The sequence below is a fragment of the Phascolarctos cinereus genome, unplaced genomic scaffold (assembly GCF_003287225.1).
Source record: "Phascolarctos cinereus isolate Bilbo 61053 unplaced genomic scaffold, phaCin_HiC Scaffold_5;HRSCAF=322, whole genome shotgun sequence".
NCBI lineage: Eukaryota > Metazoa > Chordata > Mammalia > Diprotodontia > Phascolarctidae > Phascolarctos > Phascolarctos cinereus.
Window position 1 is genome coordinate 449558566 of NW_027555958.1, and position 12334 is coordinate 449570899.

Consider the following 12334-nt stretch of genomic DNA (forward strand, 5'->3'; position numbering starts at 1 on the left):
AATGGTGCAGGGCTTTTTACCCCCTGCTCACATTTACAGACCTCCTGAAATCTATCCACGATCCCCTTCAGAGTCTGAGGACCTTAGGTTAAGAACACCTGGTCTGCAGCATTTCCTGTGGACATTCATCTACCTGTCCATTTTACAGATGAGGAAAGTGAAGCCCAGAGAGAAGAAGGCACTTAGCTAAGGTCATGAACGTCCAACATAGAAAAGGGAATCTGGCATCATGAAGAGAGAGCCCTGGGCTGGAAGCCAAGAGATACCAGGTCAAAATTGCAGCCTTGGTCAAGTCATTGCTGGGCCTTAGTTTCCCTGTCCGTTAAATGGGACAATTGACATAATCAATCAGCTAACTCTGCTATTTCCTAGCTGTGGGACCTTGGGCAAATCCTTCCCCTTCTCTGGGCTGTCTCCACTCTTGTAGGATGAAGGGGTTGTAACAGACTGTCCTAAAAAGCTAGTTCTTCTCTGGATTAGCAGATTCCTGGGCTATAATGTTCTCCCAGGGTCCTGCTGGCTCTGATATTCCAGGATCCTACCATTTCAGGCACATTTCTCTGGGTTCCCAGGTACACAGAACTTCCCCCAAGAGGTGGGGTGGTTATGAAGCCAGGGCTTTGGAGGGCGGTGGCCTCAGCAAGCATCCCTTCCCCACCGTAGCAGCATTTCCTGAATACCGTCCTCCCGGGGCCGGGTTCATTCCAAAGATACTATGCTTTAGACACATCACCTCACAGGCTTTCCATCTGAGCCCAGAAAACGTCATCTTGGCCTGCTTAGAATAACCTCACACTTTCCCCTTCCCTCACTTATCCTGTGTCTAGACAGCACCTTCCCCACTATGAGATAATCTTTTTTCTTTCCTTAATGAGAAGGTCAACCCACCCAGGTTCACAGCAACCTAAAGTAGGCACAATTGGATGCTTATGAAAAAGGGAAAGAGACAGAGAACGCCTAGTGTAGGCCTGGCCCCACCCCAACCCTGAAGCCTGTGAAACCAGCTCTAGGTCTGACCCTTCCTTCCATACTCAGGATCCTTTCTGAAGAGCCTTCATGCAAATCACAGAGAGATACCACTGAGGCAGAAGAAAACAAGTCTCAGGACCTGGATTTAAGTCTGGCCTCTGCTGAGTATCGTGTGGCCCAGACAAGTCACGCGCCTCCTTCTGTCTCCTCATCCATAAAAATGAGGGCCTGGACGAGATAACCAGGCCCTTCCAGCTCCAGGGCCCCAGATCTTACAAGTCTCGGCTCCAACAGCTAACAGCTGTGTGGTCTGGGGCAAATTTGGGCTTCCACTGGGTTTTAGTTTTGCCGTTCAGCTGAAACCTCACAAGATATCTTGGAGCTTACAGGCTAGATGTCTTTCTTGAGGACCATGCCTTAAACCCAAATCACCCTGGCTCTCAATGATTAACCAACAATTGGTCCTAGCCCAAGCCTCATTTAGTCATTTTCGGACCCTGATTGGCTCAGAGGGAGTGTAAACAGCAAGTGTATCTGTTTCGGCCAGAAATGCTGAGGGTCTTCCCCTCCTAGATTGATTTTTTTTTAAACTAGGTAAAAGAGGACATTCTCTGCCTCATTTCTTACCTAGCCTTAATCACTGCATGGGTGTTGCCTAAGTTAAACTGAGACCTGTTAAAAAACCTTTGCTTAAAAAGGCCAAGGTCTCCCACTGCATCCTGGGCCATCTCCAGTCATCCTGATCCATATCTTACTGCTGAACTCAGATGGCTTCGGAGGAGAAAGTGAGGCTGGTGACTTTGCACAGGCCTTCCTCACTTAAATCCAATTCACTTGCAAGTCATGGCATTACCTTCCTGATGTCGTGGTCCTCATTGAGAACGAAAGACAAATAACAGTTTTGTCATTAATAAAACAACGGAATTGGATGAGGTAATTTCTCTAGTCCCTCTCCCTCTCTTTCTTTAGAATTATTTTAAATTTCTATTTCATAGCAGGCCTGAAACTTAATAAGCATTAAGCAATGCCTATTCATTGATATTTTCTGCTTTTATGATAATTTTATTTCAGACTATACCACCTCTCTTCAATTAGAAAAAAGAAGGAAAAAAATTCTTCTGAACTAACACTATAAAGAAAGGAAGGAAAGTTACAAAAAAGAAAGGAAAAAAACAATTTTTACAAACTAATGCTATAAGGAAAGGAAGAAGGAAGGAAGGAAAGAAGGAAGGAAGGAAGGAAGGAAGGAAGGAAGGAAGGAAGGAAGGAAGGAAGGAAGGAAGGAAGGAAGGGAGGGAGGAAGGGAGGGAGGAGGGAGGAAGGAAGCAAGGAAGGAAGGAAGGAAGGGAGGGAGGGAGGAGGGAGGAAGGGAGGGAGGGAGAGGAGGGAAGGAAGGAAGAGAATAATCATTTGAACAGGACCTTTTCTGTGCCAGGCAAATTTCATTTGACCCTCACAACAATCCTGGTAGGGAAGTACTGTTATCTCCATTTTATATTTAAGGAAACTGAGGCAGACAGAGGTGAAGAAGTGACTTACCAAGGGTCACACAGATAGTAGATGAGGCAAGATTTGGATTCAGGTCTTCTTGCCTCCAGGCCCGGTGCTCTATCTACTGTACCACCCTGCTCCATATAACTAAATTACATGCAGTGTTCCACCCCACAGTGTCCCACCTCAGCAGAAAGGGAGAGGAGTGAATTTTTCCCATCTCTTATTCAGAGTCAGGCTTGGCGATTATAATTCAGAGGTCACTTTCATCCCTAAATTGCACGCCCTTGACTCGAGTCATGTGACATAATGGGGCTGGACTGGACTCAGGTGAGACCTGAGTTCCAGCGGTACTTCTGACACTCAGTAGCTGTTCACCCTGAGCAAGCCACCACACTTTCTGGGGACCTCGGCTCCCTATTGTGTAAGATGGGGCTGGTACCCGTCGGGAGGCTCCCAGGTCTTTGGATACTGCAGTGAGGTCTCATGCATCATGGGAGGCCACGATTCTGGGGAGGGCGGGGATGCCGGGGAAGGTGACCCAGAGCTGCCCCCAGCCCTTCCCACCCCCGGCCCAGGCTCATCCCCTCATGTGGGATCCGTCCCACACACCTCGGGCCGCTGACAAGCAGCCTCTGCTTCGCGTCAAGGTGTGTGAGGAGAGACGGGGCACAGGGCATCTCTTGATAAGGAAGGTCTCTGTCAGGCACAACTGTTGGCCAGCCCCAGGGTTCCCTTGCCAGGCTGGAGGAACCCTCCCAGGAAGTCTGAGGGCAGAGCAGGATCAGAAATGGAATAAGGTCAGGTTAAGCCAACAGAAATCTGGAGGATCCCCAGAGCAGGCTCAGGAGACTGGGGCTGGGAAGGCACTGGGGCTGTTTGGCCTGGAAAAGGGAAGGCTCAGGGGGGACAGGAGAGCTGTCCTCAAGTACCCAAAGGATTGGTATGGGAGGAGGGGTCAGCCTTGATCTGCTTGGCCTTGGAGGGCAGCCCCAGGAACATCAGGGGCATGTTACAGAGAAGCTTGTTCTCAAACATCTAGTAGGTGCTGCTGCCGAGACTTGAACCCAGGCCTCCAGCTCTCGGCCCAGCAGTTGTGGTGGTGGCTTTCCCCTCATTGTACCACGCCTCTGGACTTGCAGAATGGGGCTCAGTGTGAGGCTGAGCCCAGAGCATTGAGCTGGGGGGCCACAAGCCTGGGTTGGAGCCCCTTTCTCTGATTTCATCAGCCTTGGACGTCGGACACCACGGCGGTCTCTGAGAGCCCCAGGAAAGTGAGAGACAAAACCAGACCTCAGCCGGAGCCAGGTCTCATCCAGTGCAGCCAGAGCCCGACTCAGAGATGAGGGAAGTTTTCCTCAAATTAACTGCTCCCATAAATTTATCCATCTGTTATCATAAGTGTGGCTTGGAAATGACTTGGCCATAAAATCGAAATAAGCCAGGAGTGAATGTTTCTTACCCTTGGCTTCATGTGTATATTCTTCATGCCAACATATTAACTCTTTTTAACAGCCCGGGTCTGGGCTGGCCTCGGACAAGGTGCCCATAAAACACTTGACAAATTCCCAGGGCCTCCTAGCACATAGCGGCCTTCCCAAGGTCCCCCTGGGGCCAGCCAGCATCCGCTCCATCCCAGTCAGGGTCAAGGTTAGAAGATGAAGCTTTCCAGATAAACCCCAAGTGTCTGGGGGGCCTGATCGGACCCCGGGGGGGGGGGTGGCGCGCGGTGCAAACAACACCGGAGCCAGACTGAGGCCACACTGAGGCCAGGAGAGAGAGGCCACATCCCAGCAACAACTGAACTTATCTCCCCGGACTCAGGAAGGACGGATGACCAGCTACTATGCGTCATTAAGGGTCATTTCCTCACCAGGAGTTATCATTCAGATTCTTCTTGGATTAAGACAGTGGGCTCCTCATTCTAACCCTGAGGGCTGTAGAAGTCACCTAACCACATCTCCTTGTTTTACAGATGGGGAAAGTGAGGCCCACAGAAATCGATTGCTTTTCTCCCTATATGTGCAGCCTCCTGCAATTAGAATATGAGCTCCTAGGGGCAGCTAGGGGGCGCAGTGGATAAAGCACTGGCCCTGCAGTCAGGAGGACCTGAGTTCAAATCTGGCCTCAGACACTTGGCACTTACTGACTGTGTGACCCTGGGCAAGTCACTTAACCCCACTGCCCAGCAAAAAACCGAAAACAAACAAACAAAAAAGTCAACTCACATTCCGTGTATTTGTTGATCAGTGTTTAGAGCTGGAAGGAGTCTCAGAGGCCAAGTAGTCCAAACCCCTGCTTTTACAGGTATAGAAACTGAGGCAGGCCTGTGTGGTTTCACACGTGGCTGCTACAGTTGGTGCTTCCTGAGATGTTTGCATTTGCAGCCCCTGGCTCAGCACCAAGCAAACAGCACGTACCTAATCAAAGCTTCTTGAGCCAATGCATTTTGAAAGTACTTTAAAGTTTACAAAGCACTTTACTTCCCTGGATAGTCAAGAACCCTGTAAGGAGGGGTTCAAAGTATTATCATGCCCATTTCACAGAGCAGGAAGCTGAGGCTTAGTAGGGGCTATAGGGAGGGGCTTGTCCACAACTGGTCTCACTGCTAGTGTCAGAGGCAGGATTCAAAGCCTGCTCTGCCCACTCTCCCAGGCAGACCACTCCCACATCTGCATGTCCAGCTCTGACCTCACCTCTGAGCTGCAGCCCTGCACCTCCAGCTCCACGAAGGACCCCTCCAACCAGAAAGTGCAGCAGCATCTCCAATCCCAATAAGCCCCAAACCCTCTACTCACTTCTCTCTCTGATCTAATCTTGACCTGCTACAGATTCCTCTTCCTGAATAGATCCGGCCATGGTGAACCTCTGCTCAGCACCTCCAGGGGCTCCCTCTTGTCAACCAAGTAAAGCTGACGTTGCTTGCCTTGACATTGAATGCCCTTTACAATCTACTATCAACCCCACTTTCTGGTATTATCTCCCAAGGTTCCCCTCTAGGCCTCAACCAACCTGAACAACCCTAGTTTCCTTCTGAATGACCCTTGTACTGTTGTGGATAGAACACTGGGCCTGGAGTTGGAAAGACTTGGATTCATATCTCACCTTAGAGACATTTGCTTACTGTGTGATGCTGGGCAAGTCACTCTCTGGGCCTCAGTTTCTCCACTTGCAAAATGAGTCAATTGGACTCAATGATGTCCAGTTCTAGAATCCCTTTCCAGTTCTAAATCTACGTTCCTATGATCCTTCTCCCACTCCCATCCCACCCTCACACCCCTTCAGGCCTGATATTTCCCAGGTTCCATGACTTTGCTCAGTATTTTCCCTGAAATGTCCTCCTTATCCTCTTCAACAAATGAATTCCCATTCCCATTTAAAATCCAGCTCAAATCTCCCCTCAGCTAGGAAGCCTTCCTGGACACCACCCTTTCCCCAAGGCAGGAATGTCCTTCTGCCTTCCCCAGGCACTGCTCTGGGCCTGGTCTCAGGCATCTATATCCTTTTTTTTTTTGGCTTTTAGGCAATTGGGGTTAAGTGACTTGCCCAAGGTCACACAGCTAGTAAGTGTCAAGTGTTGGGTCTGAGGCCGTATTTGAACTCAGGTCCTCCTGACTTCAGGGCCGGTGCTCCATCCACTGTGCCACCTAGCTGCCCCTCAGGCATCTATATCCTGACACTGCACACCACCATTACTGGTTATTGGATTTCCTCATACTCCCAAGTGATGAGATCTGAGAGGCCACAGCGTGGAGGGACTCTAAACTCTGGGTCTCCCCCACAGCCCAGGACAGGGTGCTCTCTGCCATATGCATTTAATCCATCTTTGTCCAATCAAAATGAATTGGTGGGAGAAGGAAGAATGCCATCCCACTTTGGTAAACCCTCGGGGAGCAGCTGCAGGGTGAGTAGGAGATACCTTGGATTCACTTGGACCACAGATATCCAGAGATATCCAGAAAGAAGATGGAGCTGAGAAAAAAAAAAAACATGGCATGTGGCAATGGATTGGAGGGAGAGGACAGCCAGAGAGCATTCTTTGGACGATGGTCTGAGAGATAGAATGTGGTGAGGCCAGCAAGAGAAATGAGGTGTCAGAGGGTCCTGAAATTCTTGGATGAGCCCCATCTGTATCTGAATCAGGGCACCTCTAAAACATTTCTGACTGACTCCATTTGAAGCTGTCCAGTGATGGAGAGCTCACTCCTTATCAGATCTACTTTTTTCCCTTTCCAAATAGTTCTGATGTTACAAAGCTCTTCCTTACATACCTCCTGCAGCTTCCTCCCATGGCTCCTCTGGGTTCTACCTTGTGGAGCCAAGCAGAGCAAGGCTAATCTCTCCTCCCTTCAAATATCTGAAGGCTATGAGTGTATCTACTATGAATTATCTCTTCTCCAGGCTGAAGGTGGGAGAGGGGGTGGGTCTGGGGGCAGGATCCCCTCTGCTGTCCCCTCCTCCCCACCCCTAGCCTTGGGCACCATCCTGTGGTCTGGCTCTTCAGGAAATGTTCAATCCCAGGGGAAGCTGCTCCTGGGATGTGGTTAGAAAGTCAGCCTCAGGCCAGATGCTGGAATGCATTTCCAGCAGGTGCCGGAGCCCCTCCCAAGCCACAGCCAGTTCTCAGACGAGTCCTCATCACCTGCCAGCCCTTCCCGTAGCCTGTAAGACCTGGTTCATGCCTCATCTCCTTCCTCCCTGTGGTTACCAAGAGATCTTGGGCCACGTTAGGAGAGGTGCATGGCTTCCAGGAAGAAGCAGGTGATAGATCGCCCCCCCTTCTGGGGGCCTTCCCTGTCTTATTTCCTGCATAGCTTGTTTGTATGTATTTGATGCTGGTTGCTTCCCCCATTCAGTTGTGAGCTCCTTGAGGGCAGAGACTGTCTTTTGCTTCTTTTTGTATTTCTGGCACTTGGCTCAGTGCTTGGCACATAGTAGGCATTTCATAAATATGTACTGACTAACTGTGCCCTGGGCAAGCCATATCTGGAACACTGTCTTTAGTCCTGGGTCCTAGGGGTTGGGAAGGACCCCGTCCAGCTGGACAGAGGGCATCCAGAGGGAATCAAACTAGAGAAATGGGATGATGCCAGTTTGGGAAGAGTTTTAAATGCCCAATAGAGAAGTCTGGAGTCAAGAGAGAACAGGGCAGGGGAGTGACATGGTCAGATAAAAACTAAAGGCCTGACAGGGGTGTGAAGAATGGAGTAGAGACCACTTAGGAGGTTATTGTAATAGCCCAGGGGAGACACAATGAGGGTCTGGACCACAGTCATGGTGGCTGTGCGAAGGAAAAGGATGCTGGATGACAGAGATGACCTCAAAGGCAGAATCAATGAGTCTTGGCACAAAGTTCTTTCCTTCTCCAAGGGGAGAGGAGGACACATAAATTTTCTACACCAAGAGCAGCATTTCCCACCAATGTTTGTTGACTGACCCACTGACCCACTGTCCTTCGGTCGACAGACAGTAATGATCATGGGGATGTGTTTCTTAATGCCTCTTGTCACTGTTATCACAACCCCCTCCTCACTCTGAAGGAGATAGATAAATGTTATTATAACCGTCTCTCATCTACTGAGGAGATGGAATGAATTCCACACATAATCCCTCTCGACTCGGCCCCAGAATTCATTTCCCGCTCTCTACCTGCACCGAAGGCAAAGAAGAAACTCTTGTCCCCATTCTCTCGAAGCAGCGCCATGACCCGCCGAGCCATCCTCTCGTTTCGCTTGTAAATGAGCTCCTGGCGGAAGTAGCTGTCAATCTCCTGGGCCGTGGCCTGCTCGTGTGGGGGCAGCGTGGTGTTGATGAAGTTGGGGAGCTGAGGGAGAAAGGAGCATAACTTTTTAGAATTGGACTACCTGCAGGATGGATGGAAGCAAAGATTCATTCATTGAGTCATTCAATAAACCAGTTTCCTCCCTTGCCAAATGGGGACAAACATGTTGGTGCTACCAGCTTCTCTGGGCTGTGGTATGAAGGGAGCTCTGGAAATCTGAAACGGGAGTGATGGAGAGGATGAGGATGATGACGATGTCAGCGGGATATTACAGGAGAGTGCAGTGCAGGCCCCTGGGGTCCCCCAGTTTGCCCTTCCTGTCTGCAGGCTGCCACTGATGACCCCCTGGAGCTCAGGCAGGTCCTTTCCCTTCTGAGCCAAACGGAACCCTGCCCTGCCTCCCTCCCCAGCAGGGTGTTGGGGAGGGTCCAGTGGATAGACATGCCACATGCCCTCTTCAACTTCAGTTTTCTTCTTTGTAAAACAATTAGATTCAACAAACATTCATTCGTGCTTTCAGCAAACTCGGTGGGATGGTTGCCAGAATGGGACACATGTTTGGGCAAGGCAATTAGCTTCCCTGGGCCTCATTTTCCCCATCTGTAGGAGGAAGGGCAAGACTCAATGCTTTCTTACTCTAGCTCTATGATGCCACGGAATCAGGAGTGTCCTGGGTTCTAATCTTGTCTCTTATTCACAGGCTTGGAACCTCAGACCAATCTCTTCACTTCTCTGAATCTCATTTTTTTATGGAAATGTGGATAAGAATATGAGATAGCCACCACTGGCTTTAGCTCTACCTTGCTGTGTGACTTTGGGCAGTTCACTTCCCTTCCCCTCCAGGCTGCCATTTTGGTGGTGGTGGTGAGTCATTTCAGTCACGTCTGACTCTTTGGGACCTCGTTTGGGGTTTTCTTGCCAGAGCTACTAGAGCAGTTTGCCACTTCCCTCTCCAGCTTATTTTACAGATGAGGAAACTGAGGCAAACAGGGTTAAGTGACCTTGCCCAGGGTCATACAGCTAGTGTCTGAGGACAGATTTGAACTCAGGTCTTCCTGACTCCAGGCACTCTATCCACTGTGTTACCTAACTGCCCTGGCTTCCATTTACTCATCTGCATAATAGGGCTGGTGGGAAGGAAGTCCTTTATTAGCCCTAATATCCTTGAGAAATGGAAGCTGTTCAACCCTCAAAACTGCTTGGTACTGGCTAAGAAATAGGGAGGTGGATCAGTGGAATAGGTTAAATATGCAAGACACAGTAGTCAATGACTACAGTAATCTATTATTTGATAAACCCAAAGACCCCAGCTTCTGGGATAAGAACCCACTCTTTGAAAAAAACTGCTGGGAAAACTGGAAAAGAGTATGGCAGAAACTAGGCATAGACCCAAATCTCACACCATATACCAAAATAAAGTCAAATGGGTTCATGACTCAGATATAAAGGCTGATACCATGAGTAAACTGGGAGAACAAGGAATAGTTTACCTATCAGATCTATGGAGAACAGAAGAATTCATGATCAAACAGGAGAAAGAGAACATTATGAAAAGCAAAATGGATCATTTTGATTACATTAAATTGAAAAGTTTTTGCACAAACAAAGCCAATGCAACTAAGATTAGAAGGAAGGTAGAAAATTGGGAAAGAATTTTTACAACCAGTCTCTCTGATAAAGGCCTCATTTCTAAAATATATAGAGAATTAAGACAAATTTATAAGAACACAAGCCATTCCCCAATTGATAAATGGTCAAAGGATATGAACAGACAGTTCTCAGATGAAGAAATTAAAGCCATCTATAGTCATATGAAAAAATGCTCTAAATCATTATCGATTAGAGAAATGCAAATCAAAACAACTCTGAGGTACCACCTCACACCTATCAGATTGGCCAACATGACAAAACAGGAAAATGATAAATGTTGGAGAAGATGTGGGAAAATTGGAACACTAATACATTGTTGGTGGAGTTGTGAAATGATCCAACCATTTTGGAGAACAATTTGGAACTATGCCCAAAGGGCTATAAAAATTTGCATACCCTTTGATCCAGCAATAGCCCTTCTAGGGCTATATCCCAAAGAGATCAAACAAATGGGAAAAGGACCCACATGTACAAAAATATTCATAGCAGCTCTTTTTGTGGTGGCAAAGAACTGGCAATTGAGAGGATGCCCATCCACTGGGGAATGGCTGAGCAAGTTGTGGTATATGAATGTAACAGAATACTATTGTGCTATAAGAAATGATGAACAGGCTGACTTCAGAAAAACCTGGAAAGACTTATATGCTGAGTGATGAGCAGAACCAAGGGGACTTTGTACACAAAAACAGCCAGGTTATGTGATGACTAATATTGTTAAACTGAACCCTTCTCAGCATTACAAGGATCTAAGACATCTCCAGAGGCCTCAGGATGGAAAATGCTGTCCACATCCAAAGAAAGAACTATGGAAGTCGAATCGCTATCACTTATTTTTACCTTCTGTTGAGTTTTGTTTCATCTTTCTGATGGTTCCTCCTATCGGTTTTAATTTGTACTTACAACTTCACTAATGCAAAAATATGTTTAATAGGAATGTAAATGTAAAGCCCATATCAGATTGTGCACCATCTTGAGGAGGGTGGGAGGGAGGAAGGGGGAGAAAAATTTTCAACTCAAAAGCATATGGAAGTGATTGTTGATAAATCAAAATAAATTAATAAAATAAAAAAATTTAAACAATTTAAAAAAGAAAAAAAAGAGAAATGGAAGCTGTTCTCACTATGGAGGGCGGAGGACCCAGAGAACAGGGGGCTGTCTCAGCTCTTCCAGGAGCCCATTGTGGGCCCCAAGGTGAAGGAAATTCTCCCTCCCCCCAGAGGTTTCTTCCCCGGAAGCCCAACCAGGAGTCACCTCTGCCTCTCCCATACTGGATCCCGAAGTGTTAGCCTTCTTCCCATGCCTATTCAACTCAATTTAATAAACATTTATTAAGTGCCTATGACGCGCTAGGTGGCATAGCGAATAGAGCGCCAGGCATGGAGTCAGGAAGACCTGAGTTCAAATCCAGCCCCAGATACTTAATAGCTGTGTGACTCAGGACAAGTCACTTAACCCTGTTTGCCTCAGTTTCCTCATATGTAAAATAAGCTGGAGAAGGAAATGGCAAACCACTCCAGGATCTTTGCCAAGAAAACCCCAAAATGGGGTCACAAAGAGTCAGACACAACTGAAACAACTGAAGAACAACAATGTGCTAAGCCCTGAAGCAAAAAAAGGCAAAAGACAGTCCCTGCCTTCAAGGAGCTTACAATCTAATGGAAGAGACAACACAATATAGACAAAGCAAGCTATCTACTGGATAAACAGGAAAGCCCTGGAATTAAGAGGGGTTAGGAAAGGCTTCAGATTTAGAGCTCAGAGGCCTCCTCAGAGGCCAAGAAGTCCAACCCCCTCATTTACCGATGAGCTAATGGAGACCTAGAGAATTGCCCGGGTGGGATTTGTACCCCTGACTCCCAGCCCAGCTGCTGTCTGCTCTGGTCCATGCACTCAGTCTGGTATAGGCTCTCATTCAGTACAACTAGCAAGGCTTTGTTAATCTCCTATGCTCGTGGGTCTGTGTTCAGATCTACGGAAACAGACAGACACAGCAGGGAGGGACCCTGACCTCAAGGAGTTTCCCTTCTAAGGCAGGGAAGGACCGTGATACCAGAGTGGGTGTCACGGAGAGCCAGATACCATTCTGTGCATCTTCCAGGGCAGGCAGAGCCCCTCCTTTCCTGCCCTGAGCCTTCAGCTGATGAAAAGCAGGCCAAGGCCAGGGCCTGGCCTGGGGCTGCTGATCCGGCAAGGGCCTCGCCTCCAGTTCCCCTAGGGACCGAAGTGGCCCATGGGGGCTTTGGACCAGGGAAGCCCTCCATGCTGGGAACTGCACATACCCTTCCAGGAGCACTCTCTCCTAGCTGCTCCCGAAAGTCTGCAGCCTGGGACTCCTTCAGCACCTAAGTACAGGTACAGAGGAGGGGGAGAGAATTGGAGTCAGGTCTGGAATAGAGGGACAGGGCTGGGGTCTGCTTAGCTCAGACCACAACTGGGTACAGT

General features: G+C 48.4%; 1 protein-coding gene across 2 annotated transcripts in view; it reads right to left on the reverse strand.

Annotated features, from left to right (window-relative positions):
* TRABD2B (TraB domain containing 2B) overlaps window positions 1-12334 on the reverse strand; it is a 245585-nt gene that overhangs the window by 61138 nt on the left and 172113 nt on the right. For both annotated transcript variants that reach the window (XM_020987700.2, XM_020987699.2), the window contains exon 4: window positions 8110-8284. In XM_020987700.2, the coding sequence (XP_020843359.1) occupies window positions 8110-8284 (175 nt within the window). The remainder of the gene's footprint in view (window positions 1-8109; window positions 8285-12334) is intronic.